The sequence below is a fragment of the Osmia bicornis genome, chromosome 9 (assembly GCF_907164935.1).
Source record: "Osmia bicornis bicornis chromosome 9, iOsmBic2.1, whole genome shotgun sequence".
NCBI classification, from domain to species: domain Eukaryota; kingdom Metazoa; phylum Arthropoda; class Insecta; order Hymenoptera; family Megachilidae; genus Osmia; species Osmia bicornis.
This window is the reverse complement of record NC_060224.1, coordinates 779,581-805,350: the sequence shown is the minus strand read 5'-3', so window position 1 is coordinate 805,350 and position 25,770 is coordinate 779,581. Positions and strand designations below refer to the sequence as shown.

The window sequence follows — 25,770 nt, the reverse complement described above, 5'->3', positions numbered from 1 at the left end:
CTTGACCACTGCATGAAGTTGTCACAGTGCATTTGTTCCCATGATGGCGCAACATGTTATTTATTCAAGCACACCGGCAGCCCTTTTGTTACTTGTTTTTTTACGATATCCAACTTAGTAAACGGTAATGCATTTACAGAAGGTGAAAGTATCTGATAGCCTGAAAGTGAAATCAGTGAATGCTTTAATTACAAAGCAATCTCATGCACGAGAATATCTGTCCGCTGGTCCAGGTTTCCTTGTAGAGATTCTTGTACCGGCCTCGAGAGTAACGTTTCGTTACGCTGGTCATCTACACCTGACGATTGGCGATCCAAACAACAGATTAGACGCAATCTTGATCGCACATTAATGGCAGGTCGGCAATATAGAAGTTTATTCGAATTCCTAATTTTAAGGTTCCACGATCTATTTCCTGTCTGAGAACCATCAGCAGATTCGGCGAAACATGGACCAATCTTGGAAGCCAATTAACTATTAAGCGCCCAGTTCAACCAGAGTAAGTTCGATACCTGATAATTTGCTGTTTTTTGAGTGTCGTAATAGAAAATTCTCTTTCTTTATAAATGGTATTAAAACACCGATATTATCGACGACAAGGAACTTATTTTAAGATTTTGCAATTATGCGTGTTGTGCATTTATAATTTCTCTGCTACAATGTAATATTACAGAAGAACTTTCTTGTTTGATTATCTTTATTGTTGTATCAAAAATATTGAAGTAGAGATAATTTTAATATATATATATATATAAATACACATATACAAGAATAGTACCAAATTCGAATAAACAATTGATAATATTTGTATATTGGTATTTTGTTGTCATATGTTCAAGTATTTAGAAACTTCATTTTCATATTTGAGAAACTTAATTGTAAAGATTTTAATGAATAATTAATTTTTAGGTTCATTTCTTATTTTATGAAATGATGTATTTTTAGAGAATAAAATGCATAATACACAGGACCTTTTAATTGAATTTTATTTCAAGTTTGTTAATATTAATTTATAAAAATAACTTCATTAATATGATTCTGAAATTACCAGTTGTTTGTTAATTTTATACCAATTATATGTTTTATTCTTAGAAAATATTTTCGTACACGTCGTTCCAATGCATTAGATAATTTTGATGATGAATACAAAGATCCATTAATTGATGAAATGCATACAAATGTATTTGTCGAGGGATTAAGAATAGAGACTTCAGACAAGGATCCTAGCTACAGAGAGGATGGTATTCCTGAGATATTAGCTGGAAGTAGGGCTGTTATACGACTATTTGGCTTTGGTTTTACCGAAGATACATTGGTCGCATTCACAGATGAACCGGCAAACAGAACTGATATTTGTGATAAAATTAGAAGCAGTCAATTTCCAGTAAGTGTTGAATTGTATGTTTTTATTTTACAGCTTGAATAGTATTTCTATACATGCATAACTATTTTGTGTAAAATGTGTGATTGTTGTAGGTAAAAAATGTAAAAAATCATACTGCAACTATTGATGTTGTATTACCGCTTGGTTCACCATTCTATGTGTGTATAAAACAACCAGTATATGGAAAAGAAAGTTCTGACCGTTTGCTTTTTAAACATCAGGGTACTGCATCATGGAATACTGTAAGTTGATATTTTTATAGAGACAAAGTATAATAAAAAATTATTTAATCATATTTATTTACAGATATATACATATGAAAAATTCTTACCACTTTGGCTCAGTATGTAATTATTCTCTTGTGTCTTAGCTTTTCTGCTTTGTTTTCTGGTTTGAATTGGGATTAATGGCAATGGATAGAACTGAATTAAAATACTTTGTAATACTGGAACAGAAAAGGTATTTCTAATTTATATTTAATTAGTTTAATTTGTTATCATTTAATGAGACAAGACTATATAATCATTAATGTATCATAGGAAAAACAGTATGCAAGAACAATACAGCCCGTGAGAAATCATGGGAATTATTTGTTGTGTTCGATTTTATTTTCGAATGTTTTGGTGAATTCAATCTTACCATTTTGCTAGATGATCTAACTTCTGGATTAGTTGCTGTTTATTTGTTCCACCCTTGTCTATTGTAATTTTTGGCGAAATTTCACCGCAAGTATGTAAATTTATAAGGCTGCATTTTATTTCACAAAAGTTAATCTAATAAAGGCACGAGTCATAATATACTATATGTTTTAGGCTATTTGTAGCAGACATGGATTGTGTATTGGAGCAAAGACTATTTATATTACAAAATTAACCATGATAATAACATTTCCGATGAGTTATCCTATTAGCAAACTTCTAGATGTTCTTCTCGGTGAAGAAATCGGGAATGTATATAATCGTGAACGATTGAAAGAACTTGTAAAGGTGAGAAAGAAAAATAGGTATTATTATAATATTACTTATTACTACATATGTACATATATATATTTAATATGGTTTTCTTTAATTGTAATTTGAAGTATACATTATCAAACGCCTTTTTAAACTTTTTAATGTTATGGATCTTATCAGAATGAGCATGGATAGGGCAGATAATTAAACTGACATCCAAATTCAATTATGTGTAGGTAAGATATAGATCTACTGACGTTTGCTTGAAGTTTTTACATTCTACAGAGTATATATGTTAGATTACTTATCATTGTGAAACTTAAATAAGATAACTTTACACGCTTATATTGAAGTAATTTAAGCGGAATTTATCATCAAAATGTGTTTAAGACACATGTGTTCACATATATACACGTTAGGCAAGGAAGGGTAACTTATGTAATTAATATTCCGATTCTTTTATTGCGTGCTCTACTTATGTAATCTAATAACATCATTAAAGATTTTGATAAATCGTAAAATCGTAAATATGTCAATGTCATTTACTTATATGTGACGGACAGGAATATATATTTAGAAAAGGATGAAGTGAATATTATTGCTGGAGCATTAGAACGGCGAAAGAAAAACTGTTAAAGATGTAATGACAAAAATTGAAGAGGTATACATGTTGAATTATGATGCCATTTTAGATTTGTGAACAGTGTCGGAAATCATGAAATCAGGTTGCTAAAAGGATAATTTTTTATTTTATTATAATAATCGATACTATAATTTGTAATACTCATTATTAATTGTTAGGATTCTCGCGTATACCAGTATACGAAGGTACAAGGACAAACATCGTAACAATGCTTTATATTAAAGATCTTGCTTTCGTTGATCCAGATGATAATATGCCACTTAAAACTTTGTGCCAATTTTATCAAAATCCGTGCAACTTTATTTTCGAAGATGTTACATTAGATATTATGTTTAAACAATTTAAAGAAGGTTAGTATTCTGTAATTTAACATTAGTAATCAAATAGTTTTATTTATTTACATGTGTTCATTTCAGGTCATAAAGGTCACATGGCATTTGTGCAAAGAGTAAATAATGAAGGTGAAGGAGATCCATTTTATGAAGTAATAGGATTAGTCACATTGGAGGATGTTATAGAAGAATTGATTCAAGCTGAGATCATGGATGAAACCGATGTATTTAGTAAGACTCTTTAATATACCATATAACATACTATGTATATATTTCGAACAAATTTAAAATCAATTAATATGTAATTTTGTTACAGCGGATAATAAAAGTAAACGTAGAAGACAAGCTAGACATAAAATACAAGATTTTACTGTATTTGCGGAGAAGAAAGAAAATCAGCGTATTCATATATCGCCGCAGTTGACATTGGCCATGTTTCAGTACTTATCAACAAGTAGAAGAAGTGTTGTTTGTTTAAGAAAATATAAGATTTATATAAAATCCTATTCTAAACGCTCTTAAAATGTATCTGAGGTATGTATGATCCACAGCTGTAGATGCATTTAAACCCGATACAATATCAGAAACTATTTTACGCCGTTTACTTAAACAAGACATTATTTATCATATCAAAGTGAAGTCGCGCGAAAAGGCAAGAAATGATTCGTCAGCAGTAATTTATCAACAAGGAAAAGCAGTCGATTATTTCGTTTTGATCTTAGAAGGTCGAGTTGAAGTTACGGTTGGCAAAGAAAATATGATGTTCGAAAGTGGACCATTTACGTATTTTGGTTCTCAGGCGCTCACAGTTAATGTTGGAATCGGTAGGTGATCCATTTATTTTTATCTACGTGTTTATCCACCAAGGTTTACAGATTTATGTATATATTCAATTGTTATAGCTGAATCACCCGACCAATACAAATCCTCAAACAGTAGGCAGCATACAATCGGTTAATTTGGATTCGAGATTGAGATACACGTTTGTTCCGATATACAGTGCGAGCTGTAACCGAAGTGTTTTATGTTAAAATTAAAAGATCTTTGTATTTGGCTGCGAAACGAGCAACCCTTCTGGAACGAAGCCAAAAAGATCCCATACCTGGAAGTCAAGAACAATTTGACGCGAAATAGAAAAGGTTATTGCGGAGGAAGACATGCATATGTCTATGAAAATGTTATTAATTTCTGTAAAAAACATTTTTATATAATTCCTCAATTTTAGTTATTGCATTCTTTGGACGAAAGGATGATCGCAGCGTGTCCAGAATCTCCAGTGTATTACCGATTCCGATAGGACAAGGAAAGTAAAAAAGATAAAGAAAAAGGAAAAAGAACTGGCGTACAATCTCCCATTCATAGTGCTACTGCTCCAACTTCACCTGCTCCAGTTAGTGCTAGTCCAGTTACACATTCAAAATTTATTTCATCGTTCAGTGATCATAATGGCAAACTAAAAAATTCACCAATGAAGGTTGTTTTTTCCCTTCTTCTTCTTCTTCTTCTTCTTGTTTTTGTTAACATTTCATTTCTATGCTACGTATGTAGCAATAGAAAAAGAAAAAATAGTAATTTTATATTTATATTTATATTTTAGTCAATGATCACGAGTCCGAATCAAGGACAAACCAACTTGGAGTTAAATTCAGATATTCTTGCTCTCCAAGAAACAAATAAAATCATATCAGCAAAGAAATTAATCGAAGAGGAAGAAAGAACGAATCTCCTGCCTAAGCAAGAAGACTCTTAACGCTCGAAGATTGGTCGACGATGTTTAAACGCGTCGACGTTGTTGACAATGCAGGTATTAAACAACGAAGAGCAGGAAAAACCTCTATGACATAGAATGCTATGATGGCATTAGGTACTTAACAAATTACATAAATATTTATCGCAAAACAAATCGATAGCTGATGTTAAATATTTTAAGTTCTAAATGGTTGGCTCAAAGACTATCCACTATATCCTAGTTCTGTGAAGTTAGTACGCTCAGGGAAGTTTGCCAAAATTTCAGACATTCATATATTCGATTCTTACGGTCTACGTAAATAGTCCAATACGTAACTGATGTTCAAACCTATTTTTAAGTGACAAATGTTTTATTTCTCGAAAGAGCGGAACGCTTAACTAAGAAAAGTCTATTCTCAACGTAATAGAAAAAAAGAAACAATTCATTTTCTACTATCTACCACAAAATGCACACGTTTGTTCAATAATTTTTCTTGAACACTTGTAAATATCGTTTTACTGTACATTTTCATTTAGAACGAAACCTTTGTGATGTGTATTTCATTCTTCGCAATGAAATACACGTTACATGACATTTCTTGACGAGCGTATATAACATTTTTCATTATCGTTCAGTTTACATTACAAAGAACAAAGTAAATTTGGAAAAGGTTCGAAGGGTAAATTATCTAGTAAAACTGTTGCAGCTTAAATATTATATGCAAACAATACATAACACGTACCTTATTTAGATTTTGTAAAATTAGAAAGGTTCTTTACAAATGTACTTGCTCGTGAAAATATTAACGTGTAATAGAAGAGAGTACAAATTGAGGGAAGCGTTGCTAAGGAAACGTTCGAGTACATTATTTAAATATATTCTCAAGTAATGCAGGGGGTCTTTAAAAATAATTCTCTTTTTTCATCAGTTATACCGTATTCGTTGCATCGTATTTCTTACCTAATTGGAATAGTGTAAATAGAAGTTACAAATAGTTCACATTTATAATGAATGGTAAGAAAATTTTCGGTACATAGTTACAATAATTGTTTATGTTTTTATTCAGTGCCTTAAAAGAAAGAAAGAAAAAAAAAAATTATAAAACTGTGTTTAATCATCTACGAACAAGACGTATTTTAATACTGCATGCAATTTATTATTTTCATATTAGATTCATTACACAACTTGATTTGAATTCATTTATATTATTACAATAACTTGCAACCCACTTAAGTATTTTCAATCTAACGTAAGGATTCACTTTCTCATCAATTTTCATGCGATGCGTGATATTCATTGCGTATGTATCATAAAAATAGTATTTTGAACAAGAATGTCAAGTGATAATATACAACGGCGGTACCATCATCCCTGTGACGGAATAGTGAATTTCAAGAAGTTCGATATTTTAATAACAGCCTAACGCGTGTTTTCACATCTCTAATCGTTGTTTGTTATTTTGTTCATCATTGTAGAAAACCATAAGTTATCAATACAACCTGACGATCAATGCCGGTACATATCTTAAGTTCGAAATAGTTCTATCGATATAAATCTTCCTGAATTTCGAAGTATCCCTAACAAAGAGGAGATAATAATTATGTAATAAGCTGTTAAATCTTAATGTAACGAAATAATATACAAACACCTATTGTCGGATTTTTTTATGAGAAAAACAATCAATTACCGTGTTTCATAGAAAATGAACAATAAAAAAAAAAAATAGTAGAACAAGTTTATTGTATAAGATTAGTAAAATCGACATATAGTACTTTTGAATCACTACGGCTTACCGTTTGTTGCTCTTAAAATTTAATAAGAAAACAATAACTGCCATATTTGTTTGTACTTGCTAAGTGTTGTTTCAGTGCTTGTTTTAGTTAATTTCTTCGAGGTATAACGTTAAAAGTTGAATGTTGCTTATTTGAAAATTTAACAAGAATAACATGTACGCGTGTTTGTCTTCTTCAAAGAATTATCAGCTTTAGAGTAACGTAACTTATACAGAGTCATTCAAATTTTATTTTTTATATAAATATATATTTATTGTTTGAACAATTTTATGTAAACGTACATGTTTGCGTGTTTTTGGACAGTTTTGTGAAGCGTTTTCGTAAATATGAAATATATTAATATAGCTTTAAAAATTATATTCATATTAACATATTATGTTGCAGTTAATGTTAACATATTTAAATGACGTTTATCCTTAAAGTAAAATAAGTAGACGCATATAATAGATGTATATCGTATATTTATAGCATTTATTTTATTACTCTTATATATGGTTTATCATTTCTGTTGTTTATCTTTTTAATAACAATTTTTAACTAACGTTACGCGTAACATCATTACTCTGTACTTATTACATTGTGTCAACGACAATGTAAAATACTTGTTGCTACTTATTTATATTTATAGTTTTTGTATGAGTCACAGATAATATTAACAATGTGTTTACTTTTATAACAATTTTATGTTATCCTTACGGTGAAAATTACTATATTTTTTATTGAATACTGAAACTCCGACAGAACCTGTGAAGAGATACTCTTTTTTGCATTGCCATTATATCTTTTAGATGACTACAGTCATATAATAGTGTGCCTATAATTAAATATAAGTGTATACTGCTTATATCAGTATGTCGTTTATAGTAAATCCAATCGAAATTGTGATTCGAAATCAAAGATTTTTTCAAATAAAGCGCAAAATAATAGAAAGTTGATACTCATTCCGTACATTAGTACAATATGGCAACGGAATTATTGCACGTACCTTTAGTAATACTGTATATTAATTCTACATTGTACTACAATAGAGTCGAGGTATGTTGATAAAAATGTATATTCGAGAAAAACAAAGCCAAATATTTATCAATATTATATTAATCTATTCACAAAATAAAAATACAGCTTCGTTTTCATCGTGTAAGAGTTTTCATTTATTTACGTTTAAATTCATCTGCTTTTGGCGCTTTCGCACGATCAAATTTACGTTGGACAAGCTGCATCCAAATGCATCCTTCCGTGCAAATAAAACGTTACAATCATTCAAGTTTTCCCCTTAGGGGGTTCGCATAATTTTATATCGTGAATCTACCATTCATATTCATAAAGGATTTCTGAAGGAAATCAAAGTTTTAAAGACCAAAGTAGTGACCGTGTAAACACGATGGTTCGATTAATTCGCGGTCGTTGCACAACTAATACAGTTAAAAAATTCTTTGACAATTGATTCCGGTACAGTGCTTATACAAAATTAACTCCTTTAACAATTACAGCGTATATATATATATATAAATATTGCAAAAGTTTGTAAAAACAAGTGGTTAATAACTTGTATTTGAACTGGCTGCGCAGAACGTTCTGCGCAGTAACGAAAACAAGTACTGGTACACAACTCCCGATGGATGACACTTGTTCAGTAACGTGCACAGCGCAGTTAGTGGATAGCATTCGCAGGCGTCGCATTTATTAATTCCAAACTTCTGTTATTAGAATTTCTCTGGATATTGATGAACAAAATTGGATATTTTCCATTTTGACATTTCTCTTAATTATCATTTTTCAAACAGAGAAATTTCAAACGTTTGAAAGTTTACCAGGTATCCTTCATATTTTTAATTAACAAGTGTTTTTAAGTTTCAATAAGACGATTGAAATTAACGAACCATTTCACAGGTATGTGTTTTTTATCGAAACTATTAGAATCGATCTCCGATAATAGAAGTCTCGATGACAATAGGTTGAATTTGAAACCGTTAAAAACCGTTACTTATTCCAACGTTCATTGCGCGGGAAAATGATATGAATTATGTTACTAACGTAGTTACTCTTTTTCTAGGTAAACAATTTTACTTCTAAAACGATGAGGTACACGTAAGAAGCGAGCAAGAATGTCCTTCGTTTAAAAGGTAAAAGCCACTCCCTTTGGTAATTAACTTCTTTCCTAGCTCGTGTAAAAATACACGAGTGTATAAAGAAGACGTATCCATCATTTTTTTTCTTCGCGTAAGTATATTAATTTCTCTTAAATCGATATCGATAGATTGTCACAACACTTTGATCGTAGTTAATTCTAATAGATCGCTAGCTAACTGCTCGGCAGTTAAATTGCATTAAGTGATTCGTTTGTTACGGATCCGATAAGTTCTATCAACCGGATACACACCATATACAGATAGCATCAATAAAACCCACTTAAAATGCGAATCGTTGTTCCAGGGACATTCTTTACGTCCTCGAGACAACAACAAGACGAAGAGGAATTGTACAGAGCGTGGTAATAGCAATGGCTGAAGACTAAGTACTTTGTGCAAATTCCGTAATTAATCGGATTGAAACATGAATCTAGTTTATTTACCACTCAATCGATAGTCGAGAGACTTAAAAATGAATTCATCGTATCTTTGGGGAGAGGACGAAGAATGGGGAGGACGATATTACTTTGCGTATTACAGCCAGTTTGGTAATCGTAAAGGAATCAGCACCGTCGAGGTAAATTTAATTTGCAATCTTTTAAGGGATATCAGTAAATTAGAAGGACAATCCACAGGTGGTGATATTGGCTATTAGCTTCGTCTTGGCTGTTGGCGGCAACTTAGGAATGGCTGGATGTATAATCGGTTATAAGGAATTGCGAACACCCACGAACATGTGCCTAGTAAACTTAGCCACGGCAGATCTTTTGTTCAGTCTTGGTGTGCCAGCGATTGCTTACACTAGGTTTACACAATCCTGGCGTCTTGGAGAAACGATATGCAGATTATTACCTTATACTCAGGTAGATAGTATCGATAAACCTTGCTCCTTCACGGATCAGAGCCGTAATCACCGACAAAGGATGGACTTATAAATAAAATCTTCCTATCAATACGTTATAGTATGATATGTATACTAATATTTGTTTCGCAATATTCTTATAGTTTGTCTGCGGTTTCGTCCTTCTATGGACATTGACGTTCATCTCGATGGACAGGCATCGATGCTTGGCAGTAGCACCGTACAGAAGTGCCTTAACGAAAGTCAAGGTTCTAACCGCCAGTCTTATCACTTGGATAATCGCGGTTGTCGCTTTTTTACCAATCGTATTTTGGTTTCAACAAAAGGTATCATCGATCGTACAGCGATATCGATCGTACAACTTATCTTTAATAAACGTTCCAATTTGTAGGATCTTAAGAATGGTTCAACGATATGCACTTTAATTTTTCCACGAAGCGAAATCGCGAACGTTTCATTATGCTACACGATACCGATAATCATCTTGGCCTGTTTTCTACCTATGATTCTTCTGGTTTATCACTATCAGCGTATCTTTAAAAAAATATTTGATTCGCGAAGCAGATGGGCTGTTCCGTGTGTTGCGCAAGTAAGATACTTTATTATAATATTTCTACGCATTCTCTGTAATAATTAAACGTCTCGATATCACGGTCACCTATTTTTAAACAAAGGCGATAAATATATATTCAGGGGTTGGAGAGCGGCGCAACAGGTAGAAGAGATTCCGAATTGTCGGTGGTAGGAACTTTATTACCTTGGACGGGAAGGAAACAATCGTGTACATCGATAACGGGTCGAAAAGGACGTACAGGTAGCCTTTCTCAGCACGAAGAAATACGATTGCACAAACATCTTCGAGTGGTGCGGATATTACTACTGAACGTGGTGGCCGTACTCGTAATGTGGCTTCCAATCACTATCGTAATGCTATTGATTTATATGGACGGCAAGAGACCCAACGAAGACACCAATTTTTTCTTGAGATCGCATCATTTCGTTTGGACCCTCACCGCTGCTCAATTGAATACCATAGTCAACCCACTTCTTTACGGGGTTTTCTCTGAAAATTTTCGAGTCTATTTTGCGAAACTGTGGAAACGCAAGATCGATAACAATTCTAAAAGCGTAGAACAGCTGGCACCGAAAAAAAGTTCGAAATCGTTAGAAATATTTCAGACTCGATCAGGGGAAATTAGGACTCCTCATAAATTAAAAAGTTCAAATAAACGTTTGCAAAAGAATTCTAGTTGTAGCATAGGTAGCATCGTTGAAGTACCTAATTCAGAAAAACTGTAATATAAAATTGTTAGGTAAACACAAGTAGACAAAACTGTTTAGAATTACCGAATTAGTTTATCGATATTTATCTAATTAAGTAGTACAAAATACATTAAGAAATAAGTACAAAAATTTTATATATGTATATATCTCATAGGAGTAAAATTTGTTTCTAATACGATTTGGCCAATTATAAAATAATTTATAAAAAACAAACATTTATATAAATTATTTTAGCAACACTCTCATTCTTATGCATACTTACATTTATTGGTCAAGTTATAAAGTTAAATTACACGATTCTCTTGCTATTAAACTTTATATATCATTAAATTCTTTTCTTAGACGTTTTTTAATTTCGGATAATTTTTGTACATCAACGTTTCCTTGTTTTATAAAATTTTGAAGCACAGCAATTTGGGAATTTATAAAATCAATTTTATCCGACCTCGTTCTTTTTTTCTTGTTCTTCTCGGAACGGGGGTCGATCAGATAATCTCTTACAAGACACCAAGGATATTTTTTATCCTTCAAGGCAATTAAATCTACTGTGATCTGCGAGAAATTTCGTGTTTCATCTTCGGGTATGTGGATATCGATTATGGTCTCCTGATCTATTACTTTTTTCATATAAAACATGTTCTGACAATTTAATTTTAGATTAAAAACGATCCAACTATTTTGTGGTAGCGTATCGTGAAAATTTATGGATAAAAATAATCGATTAGCTATTCTCTGTACCAACATTTTTGGATAAATTCGTATTCTTTGTTTATGAGCATACAAGTTTATTCTTTTTAATTTATCTTCTTCGATCATTAATGTTTTATTCAAATTACACAATTCTTGAGTTCCTTTATAAATTTTATCCATTATAAGTTCTGTACCCTTTAACATATCAGGATGAAGATTAATAAACTTGTTATTCTTTGATGATAGTGTTCTCTCTATAGAATCTACTGAAAGCTCTATTAACTGTTTATTTGTAGTTAAACCTAAAATTATCTTAGAATTATAGAATTGGAGACAATTAAAACTTTTATCTTGAACTTTTATATGTTTGATGTTGTCAGTTGACAATTCTTTGTTTGCATAATACAGTTTAGATTCATCTGAGTAGACAATCCATAAGGTGTCTTTAAATGATAGACTAAAACCAATGCAAATAGCTTTTATCTTTGTTCCTAAACAAACAGTTTCAAAAATGAGCGCATTATTTCTGAATGTATTATAGTAATAACATCTGTGTTAGTAAGAAGAAATAATCCTGCAACTTTTGAATTTTTTTGTATAGGTACTATGTCTCTAATGGAATAAACACTGTTGTATATTAATTGGACAGTTTCATTCATTAATGTAAAAAGTTTCTTTTCCTCTGCAATGATGCATAAACTCTGAGTATTTAAATCGTTATTCGTTAAAGTCTCCATAAAAGATTCTGCAGCATTTTCCACATTTAACAGATATACACATAAATTACGTGAATCACTTTCCTCTGAAGAAAGTTGAAACAATATTTTATTTCTCATTTCTCGTTTATCATCCAAGTAAAGATATTTATTCCTTGGTGTCAGTACTTCATAAAATACAGTGCCCATTCCAATTGCACTTTTACTTAAAACAGCAAATTCTAGATCTCTTGAAAGCTTGTAAATACCTTGCGGAAGGCAAATCAGAAAGATTCGACCAGTAAAACATTGTATAGTTTTTATTGAAGCTGGAGCCGTCAAAATTCTAGCAGACGCAGAACCATTAGTTTTGTATGGAAATATTACGAGTTTATTTTCGTTCCAACAAAAACAAGTTTCTTCACCATAAAACGTTAAAATCCTAAAGCTTTTTGCTATAAAGTGATTATTCGTTGTAATATACATGTCTCGAAAACAATCATAAATGATACAAATGTTTAAGAAAAATTAACACAACCTAGTGACTATAGATACAGATGAACTGGACATTCCTTTGTTCTCGAGAAAATATGATTGCGGGGGTCCAGAGACCCCCAAAGTGAGTCTAGATAACTTACTATACGGTAGTAGGTAAATTATCAACTGCAACGTCAGTAAAGGGTTGATTACAGGCCAAAGCCTACCCTTTTCAGTTATTATTAATTATCTTATCCTTCTTTATGGGCCAAGATCCACGTTTATTATTAAAATATAAATTGGGTACCCATATTTATTGTTTCTGCAAATATTTTTAATTATTATTTGTATTTCAGTACAGATGACAGTATCAGCAACATTTTGTAAATTACAAAAGATACCTATCGATTAATTAACTATAATGTTGACAGAATTATCCAGTTTTAGAGCATTTTATAAAAGGCCCTGTCGCTTCAAGTCCTCGTATGTTTTACGATTAACAACATTTCCAAGAGAATCTTCAAATTCTTCTTCTTGTTCTGGTTGCCAACGTTCTGCTTGTTTCTGAGCTTTTAACTTTTCCCACAAAGCTAAAGCATCTTCTATTTGTGTGACATTAGCAAAGTGTGCAGTATTCGGAATACCGAGACAACGCATACCATGTGCATGTCTCCACTCAGCAAAATGTCTTTGGAAAGCTTTGGGTCCTTTGTATGTGAAATTTCCACAAATTTCACAATTATAACTAATATTCAGACCATGCAATTTATATAACCAATATGGGATAGGTTTACCATCCCAACCAAGTGGAAGATTTTTAGGGTTGTAAGGAACTTCATTATCATCTTCTTCTTCTGATTCACTAGCACTTGCTTCTGCATCAGAATCTCCTCTCTCACCTTCTGTTCTGGCTTGCTTTCTTTGAACATTTTCTTTTGTAGCCACCCTTTGGGAGGATACCAATTCTGCAAGTCTGTACACTTGAGCTTCGAAACGAGCTATTTCTTTTTGCTTTTCAGAATTTCTTCCTTTTCCAGATTTCCTATTTCTATTATTTTTTGCCAACAAATTTGGGTCCAGCGATGCTTCTCCTTTTGTACTAAAAAGTCTTTGTGCTCTTTCCTCGAGTGTACCGCCACACTTTAAACCTAAAGCCATTAAAGCTGACTTTAATCTATCCAAACCAAGGGATGCAAGTTCTTCCCATGAAGAAAAAGCAGAAAGTTCTAAATGAGCTCCAACATGTGTTAAAGCACTACCAGTTTCTTTTGGCCATCCTGGAAATGTACTATTTTCCCACTGTGTTTCAAATTCTTTATTTGCTTCCTCTAATTCTCCATTTATATCAAGCAAAGGTCTAACTCTACTCAAATAATCAGTCAAGTATTCTAATAGAGATTCAACATATTTTTGATATTCAGCATTTTTTCTTTCCCTTGGAATATCAAATAAATGGTCAAAAGTTGACAAATATGTGATGTAATCTATTTTCTCTATCCCCTTGAGATTAATATATTTCTCATAACATTCGTGCAGATCAAGGTATTTTCCATAACCTTCTTCATCTGTAAATTCAACAAGATTTGAAAGTTCTTCCGTAGGATTTTCCCTCATTTTAGCTAATTCTTCAAACTCCACAGACATTGGAATACTTATCTCATTAGGATGTCGTCGATAAAATTCTTTTATGGATTTCAATCGAGAATAAAATTCTGAAAATTCATTTGGCCCGGAGAGTGCTTGTACCTAGACAAAATAGTTTTTATAAGTATACTATAAAATAATAAATAGATTACAAAGTTATTGGTATACCTCTTCTTTCCTTTGTCCATCTTTATCTTCATACAGATCCTGTAAATGTAAAGTACTGTCCATATACTGATCGAGTAACATTTTTAACCTGTGTTCCGAATTTATATTTTCCCTGTGTCCTGGCTTTTTATAAAGCATTTCCTTAACCATTGCATCCATCAACCTTTCCCTTTCTTCATGGTAACGTCGTTGCTGTTCCAATATCGTTTCCATTTATTTAATTTCTGTAAAGACAATATTCACAAATTGTTTGTCAACTATGTATATAGAGGTTATTGATATAATTTAACATACATAGATGCAATTCCAAACAAAAAATATTATGCATCAACTGTATTGCCACCTGGTAGCAGTTGCAGAAAAGAATATTTAGACATTTCTATTCTGCGGTCACTGTATCATGTTAGTCAATGTTTGGAAGAGTTTGGAATAAATCTGGTTAACGAAATACGTATAAATTTAATTAAGGGGAGTACGTGAGCTTAAAATTTCCTGTTCTTTTTTGTTTCTCTGTAATAGGTGTTTAGTTACAGTGAAATTTACTAACTTTAATTATAAGGCTATATTCGTTTACATTGTCAGCGCTATCTAACAACGTAATGCTAAACTATGATAAAACAAGAATGAAGACTCCATCGATAAATGCGTTTACATGATTATAAATAAATATGGTGGTCCATCTGCCGCCTTCCAGAATCGAGAAATTTTTATTTTCATATGAAATATAAAGCAATTAGTTATAGCGTTCTTTTTATTAATAAAAAATAATGTTGTTACCGTTAAAACCGGATCATAAAAAACATGTATTGCTTCTTGTAGAACATACACCACAAGGTGGGTATATTTTACGTCCTTTATTGTTGATTTTCTTGTAAAGTAATACTGATCTATTTTCTTTAGTTTTGCAGGACTTTTGTAAATTGGTCATAGATTACCTGCAGAAAGGACCAAATTTTAAATTGTATAATGCAGCTGCTCGTAAGTAGTTTGTTTTATAGAAACATAAAGATTGTTTGACATTTCATTTTTTTTTCAGAAAAACTTCAAGTTGATATAAATATGATTAAGAATTCAGTTGAAGGACTTGTTAATCTATTACTAGAGAGCTGTAAATATAAGGTAGTACATACATAAATTATATTGATTTGTATTTATGTTGTTCAATATATAAAATAACATGTATGATTTTATTTGTTTTTGCAGCTAAGTTCCGAGGACTTTAGGGATTCCATAATATCTTTAGGTTTTTCAGAAGAACAAGAAATAATATTAAGCAAATTATATAATGTTAAAAAAGATGAAATATTGGATACACTTACAAATATCGGATTTAAGTTACCAGAGTACCATGATATGGAATGGAGATTTGAAGTTCAGGTTTTATATCATTTTATTATTCCATCATTTGTTATGTTTCTATTGTTTTATCATTTAAATGTTTTTTATAGATTGCATCAAGATCACTGTTAAAACAGATTGCTCCTCTCATAACTTTAGATTTTTCAATAAAAAACCCAGACAAAGATGAGAGTATTGACCATGTACTACTTCAAACTGACCCTGTTAATTTATTACACATAACACAGGAATTGGAGGAGGCTCTTCAAGAGGGTCGTAGTCAACACATTCGTAGACTTTCAAGAGTAGTAAAATGATAGTATCAATGTACACATATGTTCCATGGAATAAATTATACACAATTTCAAGAATGTATTGTGTATTATTTGAAATTAGATTAATTATCTAAACTTGAATATAAAAGCGTATGTAAGTTTCATTTTGATTAGATTAGTCTAAATTTCAGCTGACAGCACTTTTCATATGTCATATACTAATGCTGATAAAAGTAATATAAATGCATTCATTTGAATATCTTATTGGATGACTTTATTGGATCTGGCTTTACAAGACGTATAAAAGGAGAATGCTGCATTTGTAGTTGCAGTTATAAAATACAAACGGCTGAATAGAAAAACGAAATGTGCTATGCAAACTTATGTCAGTGTTATATAAATTTCAATTCTTTTTGTAAAATTTTGTTCAACTAATTTCTTGTGATAACATCCAGGTCAAGTGTATGAATTTATTATACGTGCATTAGTGTGTTTTCTTACTTTTTAAAAGATATTTTCATAAAATGGAAACATTAATTTCAACGAACACTTTCAATGCGACGATTTCTCTTTACGATGAAGCTAATCCTTCAGAATTGTCGATCATCACAACTACTGTAGGACCAAAATTTGCAAGACAATGGATGCGTTTTAATAATCAAACAGTTGTTAGCAAAGTACCTGAAGAAATGTTACATTTAATTGATACATATTGGTAATTATAATTATCTCATCTTTTATTTCATATACATAGGTATATTAATCTTATTTTATTACACTTTAAAATATAGGTACAGGTTTCCTCCATTGAATCCATTATGGCATAAAGTCTTAGGCCTAGTTATGATCATATTAGGAATTATGGGATGGTGTGGAAATGGCGTGGTAGTTTATATTTTTTTAATAACACCCTCGCTAAGAACACCGAGCAACCTTCTTGTAGTAAATCTTGCTTTCTCAGACTTTATAATGATGGGCTTCATGTGCCCTCCCATGGTAATTTGTTGTTTCTACGAAACATGGGTCCTTGGTAAGTACAAATAAATGTGTATTTATTCATAATTGTGAAATAATATGCAGTATTCTCACGTGTAAAATAAACATTTTTATGCAGGAACATTAATGTGTGATATTTATGCAATGATTGGTTCATTATGTGGCTGTGCTTCTATATGGACAATGACAGCTATTGCTTTAGATAGATATAACGTTATAGTAAAGGTACGTCTATGCGTATATCTATAGATAGATATAATCACTGATATTTCCAATGAAAATAATGTCGTAAAATCTTTTCAGGGTATGTCTGGAACACCGCTTACTATTAACAGAGCTATATTTCAAATTTTAGGTATCTGGTTATTTGGTTTATTGTGGACTATTTTACCTTTAGTTGGATGGAACAGGTAAGATTTTTTATTTCAGGATACATTGTTTCTTAAGTGGCTGGCTATGCTAATGAATAACACATCGCATATCAATTAGGTATGTTCCCGAAGGTAACATGACAGCATGCGGAACAGATTATCTTACCGAGGATTGGGGATCTAAATCTTATATATTAATCTATTCTCTGTTCGTCTATTACACTCCATTATTTACTATTATTTATAGTTATTACTTCATTGTTTCTGTAAGTATTTAACTGAAAGAATTTTAATTATATTGATACCTGTTTACCATAGTAAACACCTGTTAAACAGACGGTCGCTGCACATGAAAAAGCAATGAGAGAACAAGCTAAAAAAATGAATGTCGCATCTTTACGATCCGGAGAAAATCAAGGCGGTAGTGCGGAAGCAAAATTAGCGAAGGTATTCAATTATAAGTGAAGAATATGATGCATCGTAAACTTTGATTACCATAAAAATAAATTTCGTTTACATCAGGTAGCATTAACAACAATATCATTGTGGTTTATGGCCTGGACACCATATCTTGTAATCAATAATCGAATATCAATCGTTCTCTGATCACACCCTTATTTACTATATGGGGTTCTCTGTTCGCAAAAGCGAATGCAATATATAATCCGATTGTTTATGGAATCAGGTACGTATTACGCTACAAGTAAATTAACATTAAATGATGATCAATGAAAGAATAATTTATTTTTTATTGATATTGTATACAGTCACCCAAAATATAGAGCAGCGCTGAAGGAAAAGCTACCGTTTTTAGTGTGTGGTTCGACCGAGGATCAGGCTGCTGCATCTGGAGGAGAAAAAGCGGAAACAGATGGAAAATCTTAAAACAGTAAAATGCTTCAAGGACGTGTAATTGTATATATACAAAGGTCTTTGGTAAATCAACCTCCATTTAAGTATGAATTTTTATTTAAGGAAATGTGCTCGCCTGCGATAATAATTAAAGCAAGCACACTGTTACTTGCATGATTTATTTGCTTTTATAAAATTAAGGTACAGATACGACGCTCCCATCAGATTTTACAACAATAGAATATGCTTAGTAAACACAGAGCTGTTGGTACATAGGTACCTGCTATACCAAAGTGACCATGTATATTGCTAGGCAATAAAATGTACAAAATCAAAATCATCTTACCTATGAATTGATGTTAAATGACTCGCATTGTGGTGAAATGAGATATCATACATTAAATCATAGGCGATTCGAATATTTGCTGATTTACTACCGCGTAATCCAGCAATTCCGTATATGTATTTAGGCATTTTATTTTCTTCTTCATCGAATTAGATCTGCTTGTCAGGCGGCGGCGTTGTCTCTAATTTCTGAACACATTTTCATTTTTATTATTTCAATTTTTCATCGATCTTATCTCGGTTAACGATAAAAAGAATATCTCTGAACACGACAATCGATGTTAGTATATATATATACAAATCGTGTCTGCATCATTCTTATTTAATCAAGTATTTAATCGATTATGTGACCATGGGTGTTAATAATTTTGAAAGCGAAAGGTACCGACAAGCTGTTTTACGCGTTTGCTTTTTTCGCCTGTCCGCGACGGTGGTGGTGTCGACGTTGCGTCTGCGGGTGGTGCCGGGCTGGAGCACGCCAACGAAGGGGAATTTCTCAAACAATGGCGGCTCGATACTTCGGATGATGGAAACGGCTGAAAATTAACGTAAGAAGAACTTTGTGAGAATCTGTTAATCGATCCGCGTACCTGATTCCGTATACGATTGGATTGTAAACCGCATTGGCTTTGGCGAACAGAGATCCCCAGATGGTGAAAAGCGGACTGATCTTAACGAGTTCGAAACATCCAGAGAAATTGATGACCAAATATGGTGTCCATGCCATGAACCATAAAGAGATAGTCATAAGAGCGACCTAAAAATCATTAAAACGTTTTGTCGTTGAATTGTTTGTTAGAAGGAGAAGATAGAGATATGTACATATGTATATCTTTGTACCTTTGCCAGTTTACACTCGGCACTGGTGTTTTGATTCTATGACTGATCGTAGAGAGGCGAACGTTCATCTTTTTCGCTTGCCACGCATGTTCTTCTCGTGCAGCAGCGACCGCCCTGAATAATGAACCAATAACTCCAAATGATGAGAAATAGATGGCAAGAGGTACACCCATATGCTGTACATGACTATATAAGAGATGGAGCTAAAATTCCTTGGTGAAGTAATCGGTGCCACATGCGGTCATATTACCTTCCGGTACGTATCTAACAAAACGTATTGATTATTTATATTGATCCGCGAAGAGTTATTAAAATGAAATGATTTACCGATTCCAGCCTAGCACAGGAGCAACGGTCCATATTAACGAGAAGAGCCATATACCCAGTAAACGGAGGAGAGCTCCGTTAATGGTCAGTGGTCTACCAGATAACCCTTTGACTATCACGTTGTACCTATCGAACGCGATCGCTGTCATTGTCCATATGGAGCTACATCCGAACAAGGAGCCCAACATCGCGTAGATTTGACAGAAAAGAGGTCCGAATACCCATGTCTCGAAATAACAATTGATTATCTATCGAGGAAAGGAGAATGCCGATCGTTGTCGTTAGTTCAATTGGTGATCGAAGAATTTTTAATGTTTAACAGTTCGACGCACCATAGGCGGAGACATGCAGAACATCATTAGGAAGTCGCTGATGGCAAGGTTGATTACGAATAGATTGCTCGGCGTACGAAGACTTTTTGTTGAGAGGAATATGTAAACGACCATGCCGTTTCCCGATACGGAGATGAAACCAAGTATACCGATCACCAAGCCGAGAATCGCGTGCCATAACGGGTTCAAGGGTGGGTACTGGTACCAGTGAGCGTCGATCAGGTGGAGCATATCCGGTGGAACCTTGTCGACCACCGTCACGTTACCAAATTTATTACCACCTTGGCCACCCGCCCATGAATAGGCCTCGAAGATCGGCCCCGAAACGTGAGGCATTCTGAAATCTGTAAACGTTAAAACAACACACTCCTCTTGACACTGTGATCGGATCATCGATGAAACAAACGTGTTCACATTTTCTAACTTGGACCGAACGAAACACCGACACACTATGTTCGCGACTCACCTGCGGACTACTTGGAGAAAATCGTGGTAAAACGAACTAATCCAAGCGCGCGTTCCAGTTACGATTGGCCACGATGAATTCTTTAAATTGAATAGGATTTAGGAATAGGCTGGTTAGGTCCACTGTTGGATGCGGCTCGTTCCAACTCCTCCGACTTCCGTTTAAATATGAACCGACCTCTTCGCTCGGCTCTCCCATAGTACCCTTTACGTCTGCTTTCTTCCTATATGTCATCACGATCTAAGACGACAAACAGTCTTAAGAAGGTCTTTATTAAGTTAACGAGGATTTAAGAATACCTTGGTGTATTCTTTAGTGCCGCACACAGAAACCTTAGAAAGTTAAAATAAGAATAAAACACGAAGAATCACCCTATCCTTTGATACCCTTCTCGTACAGCAATCTTAAACTTGTAATAGAATCTTTGCAATCTTTCTTACGTTAGTCGTTTGAATACCTTTTAAAAACTGTCAATGCGTTTTAATCAATTTCCTTCCCGCATCGATGTCTTTGTTCACGAGAAAGGGAGAAATATTAAAACGACCATATTTACGCATTCGTGATTTTTGTAGATATACAAGTTTTATTTAGATTTAAACTTTAATATGGTTTCATGATGTAACGAGCTTATTATAATAGTGTGTAATTTTGTTGTTCAGCTTTGGTAGACTCCGGAATAGAGTTTCATGTTTTCTTGTTATAAGAAAAGGGGGTGCAGTTCCTACCTTTCAAACATACACATACCCTTAATTTATTTTCAAAGTTTATTTAATTTACATTATTGATTTTCTTAGTTCATTATATAAACTCATAAGGAAGATGAAATTCATGATTTTATTTCTCTTGTGGCCCTTGGCTCACCATCCCTTTCATTTATTACTGACTGACTTATTAATAGATGGAATTTAAATTAACCGCGCGTTAGTCTATTTGATTTTAAACCGTTGCGCCATCTGTCAACAAACCGCGGAAACTAGTCGATAAATGGGTTCCGCAGTTTCCGGATAGATGGCGCTAGGATACCCCTGCTTCAGAAGTCGGTAAGTCGGTAAGTTACCGAAACCGAGGACTACTAGCGCCATCTATCGAAAACCCGCGGAAACTATTCGGTAAATGGGTTCCGCAGTTTCCTGATAGATGGCGCTAGGATACCCTTGCTTCAGAAGTCGGTAAGTCGGTAATTTACCGAAACCGATGACTACTAGCGCCATCTATCGAAAACCCGCGGAAACTATTCGGTAAATGGGTTCCGCAGTTTCCTGATAGATGGCGCTAGGATACCCTTGCTTCAGAAGTCGGTAAGTCGGTAATTTACCGAAACCGATGACTACTAGCGCCATCTATCGAAAACCCGCGGAAACTATTCGGTAAATGGGTTCCACAGTTTCCTGATAGATGGCGCTAGGATACCCTTGCTTCAGAATCTATCGAAAAACTTTATGGCGGTCTTTTTAAAATAAGTCAAAATTATTAATAAATGTTAATGATTTTCAAACATTTATAAATACTTTAAAAACCTAAAGGACGTATGAAAGATTTTGATGTATATATTTTAAAATATATATTTATTGCGCAGCTGTTTCAGAAACTCCCGTAATAACATATGCCAGTACTTAAAAAATGATTACATCGTTTTTTAGTCATAACAAAGTTATAAATTGAATATAATACTGCCTAATAAGCTAAGAAAGCTGTAAACAACACAGAATTTATGCTAATTTTCTTTTAGTGTTTACCGCAATATTCGCAAAAATGCGTAATTCTGCTGTACCAAGTGATAAATATGTAAGCACACCCCCAGAATTATAACCCCTCGATAACAAAGGTATGTCTATAGTCGTGTTAACCATTTGTTCTAAAAAATATTTTATTTTGCAATTTATATGCATTAGAAGCGTCGCCAGATGAATGCCAGATGAATAATAGTGTCTCACTACGTCATAGAGAACTATACATATATAAATATGTACACTAATCGACTTCTATAATAACAATATGAAAGCTGTCAAGGAAGGGAAAATAATCTGGAAGAACAGCTGATACTGAACAGCTACATTATCCCTTCTATTAGTTCAATTTCTCCCATTAAAGTAATTAATTCTATTTAAATTTAATTAATTCATTTAAAAGTTAACTATTTGATAGTGTGACTGTTGATTGCTATTATGTTCTCTACCTATAATTTGAAATAGCATTTTGGGATTTAATAAAACTGATATGATATCTCTGCTCTTGACATATTTGTATTTCTTATCTTACCTTGTATGTACACAATACTTAATGTGCTATCTTGTATCTCTATATATGCATTAATTTATTGCAGTTAATTATGTGTAACTATCTATTGTGATTTAAGGAAACAACGTTTAGTTAAATTTGAATGTCACTGTTTAAAATGAACTAAAATTTTTCTTCCAAAATATTAACTTTTATAGAGTAAACAAAAAATGAAATTAAATTACACACAGTTGCCTATAAAGGCACATTATTTTTTCTTCATGGCAGGCAAGTAAAACTTAATATCGTTTTATTTATTAATATACTTTCTCTTAATACATGGTATTATTTCTTCTTGCAGCAATGGGACCAATTCTTCCATTTTTACCAGTTTATGGTAAACAACTTGGTATTTCTGTAGTGGTCATGGGTAGCATCACAGCTATTTTACCAATTGTATTCCTAATTGCTAAACCAGCTTTCGGGTTTCTTGTAGATTGTTTTCATGCTTGGAGGAAAACAATTTTTATAGCATTACTAGCAACAACAAGTAGTTGCTATATTTGTATGTATTTCTTACCAGTACTTCCAAGTCCAATTTTACCAGACCACAATTTTAATAATATATCTTGTACTTCGATACCTCAATGTTCTCCAGAGGTAAGTTTTTAGTTTAGTTATATATCTGCTTGAAATATAAAAATCTGTAATTGCAAACTCATTTAAGGATATTTCAAGACCACGTTTGTGTACTGGAATAAAAAATGCCATGTGCCAATGGACTTGCATGGATAGAAATTTTTTTGTGCCAGTACAATTTCAAGGAGTCAACAAAGAAATTGATTTTTCTTCAAATACAACGTGTATAGTCGATGCGAATATGACATCGTATTGTTCTGAAAACTCTAACTGTGATATTACCTGTGGTACTTTTGAAGAACATAATTGTTTATATGGGTCCATAACTTTTTGGGGGTTTATCCTTTTAATGTCTCTTGGTAATATTGGTTTCAATGTAAGCAATTGTATAAGCGACGCAATTTGTTTTGATATATTAGGTATATCATACCTTTCCTAATTCTTTTTTTTCGATAGTTTTTAAAATAACTTTATACTTTATTAATATAATAAAATTACAGGTGACGATAACCAAATGGGATACGGTAGACAACGTGTTTGGGGAACTATAGGTTTTGGAATTTCCGCTTTCTTGGCTGGTTATGCGGTTGACTATTGGTCTCACGGAGAAATTATAAAAACTTATACACCTGCGTTTTTACTTGTTTTTGTATTTTCATTCATTGATATATTTTGTTGCAAGAAACTGGATGTAAGTATTTCATAGACAATTGAAAAAAGCAAAAAATTTATATAATCTAATTATTTCCAGTTACCAATGATGGGAGGATCAGCAGATATATTGAAAGATGTCTTTCAATTATTAAAATTAAAACCTATCATTATATTTCTTATCTTTGCAACTGTTGCTGGAATTCTTGACAGCTTCATAATATATTTTTTATTTTGGTAAAGTAATTACCATTCAAAAAATAGAATATAATTACATTTGTATTTTAGAAGTAATAGTATTTGTACTTAGGTACTTAGAAGATCTTGCAAGGGCGACTGGTTATATGGGGGAAATTAAATTAATAGAAGGTTTAATAGTTGCTGCAGAAACATTAGGCGGCGAAGTAATATTCTTTTCCATGTCTGGTATATCATTTATTTTCTCCTTTTTTTTTTACATATTTACAAACTTTAATATAATTGTAATAATAACGTAATCGTTTTTTTTTTTTGTGAATAGGTAAAATTTTAAAGAAACTAGGATTTGGATATACTTTTACATTTTGTTTCGTATGCTATGCTCTGCGACTTGGTTTAATTTCTTTGGTATCAACTCCATGGTGGGTTATTCCAATTGAATTATTTATGCAAGGACCTACCTATGCACTTTGTTACACGACGATAGTTGCGTATGCAAGTAAAGTCGCACCACCTGGAACATCAGCTACCGTTCAAGGAATAGTAGCTGGGATGGATGATGGTTTTGGTAATAAAATTTATTTTTAATCAGGCGTCGTAAGGATAATAAATTTTCATATTCAAGTTTTATTCTGTTTCAGGTTTTGCAATTGGTAGTCTAATAGGTGGTATTTTATATAAGCAATTTGGTGGAGTAATAACGTTACGGATATATTCATTAATCGCCATTATAACTGCATTCTTATACCTCATTTTGTACTTGCTTTATTTAAAGCATACCACACCAGGTATAACCATCTCAGTCTTATAATCATTTTATCTTCAATATATATCTGTTATTAAAAGTTTTGCTTATTACATGTAGATACGAAAAAGAACGTAGAATGGAAGACACCTGAAGAAGCTCAAATACAGTGTGCTACCGCGGATAGCTGATTATAATTCAAATAAAATTTATTTCCATTGGAAATATTGTTACCAGTACTGTAGTGATTACTATTGGTACAAATTGTTAATCAAAATATATTGTTATGTAAATAATTGTAATATTAAATGGACAGTGTTATGCATAACACTCTTTCTATATTTTTATAATGATTTACTGATGAAATAAAATACGAGATTTTTTCTAACACGAAT

General features: G+C 32.6%; 8 protein-coding genes across 13 annotated transcripts; 5 read left to right on the top strand and 3 right to left on the bottom strand.

Moving 5' to 3' along the window:
- The first annotated feature begins 12 nt into the window (after positions 1 to 12).
- Positions 13 to 5,638, top strand: LOC114873091 (unextended protein). Its single transcript, XM_046287289.1, is given in 27 exon segments — positions 13 to 39; positions 41 to 251; positions 254 to 309; positions 311 to 349; positions 351 to 499; positions 1,093 to 1,384; positions 1,477 to 1,626; positions 1,691 to 1,727; positions 1,730 to 1,780; positions 1,783 to 1,809; positions 1,812 to 1,843; positions 1,924 to 2,017; positions 2,020 to 2,063; positions 2,066 to 2,113; positions 2,197 to 2,387; positions 2,901 to 2,961; positions 2,963 to 3,062; positions 3,139 to 3,330; positions 3,397 to 3,543; positions 3,629 to 3,766; positions 3,864 to 4,136; positions 4,215 to 4,243; positions 4,245 to 4,303; positions 4,305 to 4,435; positions 4,438 to 4,451; positions 4,538 to 4,786; positions 4,910 to 5,638. Coding segments are annotated over 27 exon segments (2,994 nt in total). The 3' UTR covers positions 5,063 to 5,638.
- A 2,725-nt stretch (positions 5,639 to 8,363) lies between these two features.
- On the top strand, positions 8,364 to 11,462 carry LOC114873094 (free fatty acid receptor 4-like). 4 transcript variants are annotated; one of them, XM_046287287.1, is made up of 7 exons: positions 8,364 to 8,648; positions 8,888 to 8,957; positions 9,268 to 9,540; positions 9,599 to 9,826; positions 9,969 to 10,151; positions 10,217 to 10,414; positions 10,519 to 11,462. In XM_046287287.1, exons 3-7 carry the CDS (start codon positions 9,436 to 9,438, stop codon positions 11,122 to 11,124), a joined length of 1,320 nt encoding a protein of 439 aa, XP_046143243.1. In that variant the 5' UTR covers positions 8,364 to 8,648; positions 8,888 to 8,957; positions 9,268 to 9,435; the 3' UTR covers positions 11,125 to 11,462. The 4 variants fall into 4 exon arrangements, with proteins under 4 accessions (XP_046143243.1, XP_046143241.1, XP_046143242.1 ...); XM_046287285.1 differs by having other exon boundaries at positions 8,888 to 9,054; XM_046287286.1 differs by having other exon boundaries at positions 8,364 to 8,724.
- LOC114873092 lies at positions 11,162 to 12,980 on the bottom strand. Its single transcript, XM_029181026.2, is given in 2 exon segments — positions 11,162 to 12,329; positions 12,332 to 12,980. Coding segments are annotated over 2 exon segments (1,554 nt in total). The 3' UTR covers positions 11,162 to 11,424.
- A 224-nt stretch (positions 12,981 to 13,204) lies between these two features.
- LOC114873093 (splicing factor 3A subunit 3) lies at positions 13,205 to 15,002 on the bottom strand. Of its 2 annotated transcripts, XR_003788856.2 has the most exons (3): positions 14,784 to 15,002; positions 13,373 to 14,717; positions 13,205 to 13,293 (listed from the first exon to the last, which is right to left on the bottom strand). XR_003788856.2 is itself a non-coding variant. In XM_029181027.2 (2 exons), the coding sequence occupies exons 1-2, from the start codon at positions 14,994 to 14,996 to the stop codon at positions 13,425 to 13,427; spliced, it is 1,506 nt and encodes a 501-aa protein (XP_029036860.1). In that variant the 5' UTR covers positions 14,997 to 15,002; the 3' UTR covers positions 13,301 to 13,424. The 2 variants fall into 2 exon arrangements, 1 of the variants encoding a protein (XP_029036860.1); XM_029181027.2 differs by lacking the exon at positions 13,205 to 13,293 and having other exon boundaries at positions 13,301 to 14,717.
- Positions 15,003 to 15,433: 431 nt separating this feature from the next.
- On the top strand, positions 15,434 to 16,492 carry LOC123988180 (COMM domain-containing protein 2). The gene is made up of 5 exons (XM_046287288.1): positions 15,434 to 15,617; positions 15,684 to 15,761; positions 15,820 to 15,902; positions 15,987 to 16,160; positions 16,232 to 16,492. The coding sequence occupies exons 1-5, from the start codon at positions 15,551 to 15,553 to the stop codon at positions 16,436 to 16,438; spliced, it is 609 nt and encodes a 202-aa protein (XP_046143244.1). The 5' UTR covers positions 15,434 to 15,550; the 3' UTR covers positions 16,439 to 16,492.
- Positions 16,493 to 16,576: 84 nt separating this feature from the next.
- LOC114873097 (rhodopsin-like) lies at positions 16,577 to 18,955 on the top strand. The gene is given in 9 exon segments (XM_029181036.2): positions 16,577 to 17,111; positions 17,188 to 17,426; positions 17,511 to 17,617; positions 17,696 to 17,802; positions 17,882 to 18,029; positions 18,100 to 18,210; positions 18,286 to 18,343; positions 18,346 to 18,448; positions 18,531 to 18,955. Coding segments are annotated over 9 exon segments (1,182 nt in total). The 5' UTR covers positions 16,577 to 16,920; the 3' UTR covers positions 18,649 to 18,955.
- On the bottom strand, positions 18,776 to 21,666 carry LOC114873095 (rhodopsin, long-wavelength). Its single transcript, XM_029181032.2, is given in 11 exon segments — positions 18,776 to 19,149; positions 19,346 to 19,487; positions 19,551 to 19,717; positions 19,801 to 19,836; positions 19,839 to 19,916; positions 19,918 to 19,953; positions 19,955 to 20,014; positions 20,016 to 20,064; positions 20,128 to 20,375; positions 20,460 to 20,803; positions 20,926 to 21,666. Coding segments are annotated over 9 exon segments (1,041 nt in total). The 5' UTR covers positions 20,796 to 20,803; positions 20,926 to 21,666; the 3' UTR covers positions 18,776 to 19,149; positions 19,346 to 19,456.
- Positions 21,667 to 22,531: 865 nt separating this feature from the next.
- On the top strand, positions 22,532 to 25,703 carry LOC114873130 (major facilitator superfamily domain-containing protein 6). Of its 2 annotated transcripts, none has more exons than XM_029181121.2 (11): positions 22,532 to 22,750; positions 22,818 to 23,015; positions 23,249 to 23,430; positions 23,504 to 23,802; positions 23,870 to 24,200; positions 24,282 to 24,472; positions 24,533 to 24,669; positions 24,743 to 24,858; positions 24,953 to 25,198; positions 25,272 to 25,418; positions 25,496 to 25,703. In XM_029181121.2, the coding sequence occupies exons 3-11, from the start codon at positions 23,373 to 23,375 to the stop codon at positions 25,564 to 25,566; spliced, it is 1,596 nt and encodes a 531-aa protein (XP_029036954.2). In that variant the 5' UTR covers positions 22,532 to 22,750; positions 22,818 to 23,015; positions 23,249 to 23,372; the 3' UTR covers positions 25,567 to 25,703. The 2 variants fall into 2 exon arrangements, with proteins under 2 accessions (XP_029036954.2, XP_029036953.2); XM_029181120.2 differs by having other exon boundaries at positions 22,818 to 23,187; positions 23,282 to 23,430.
- The last annotated feature ends 67 nt before the right edge of the window (positions 25,704 to 25,770 follow it).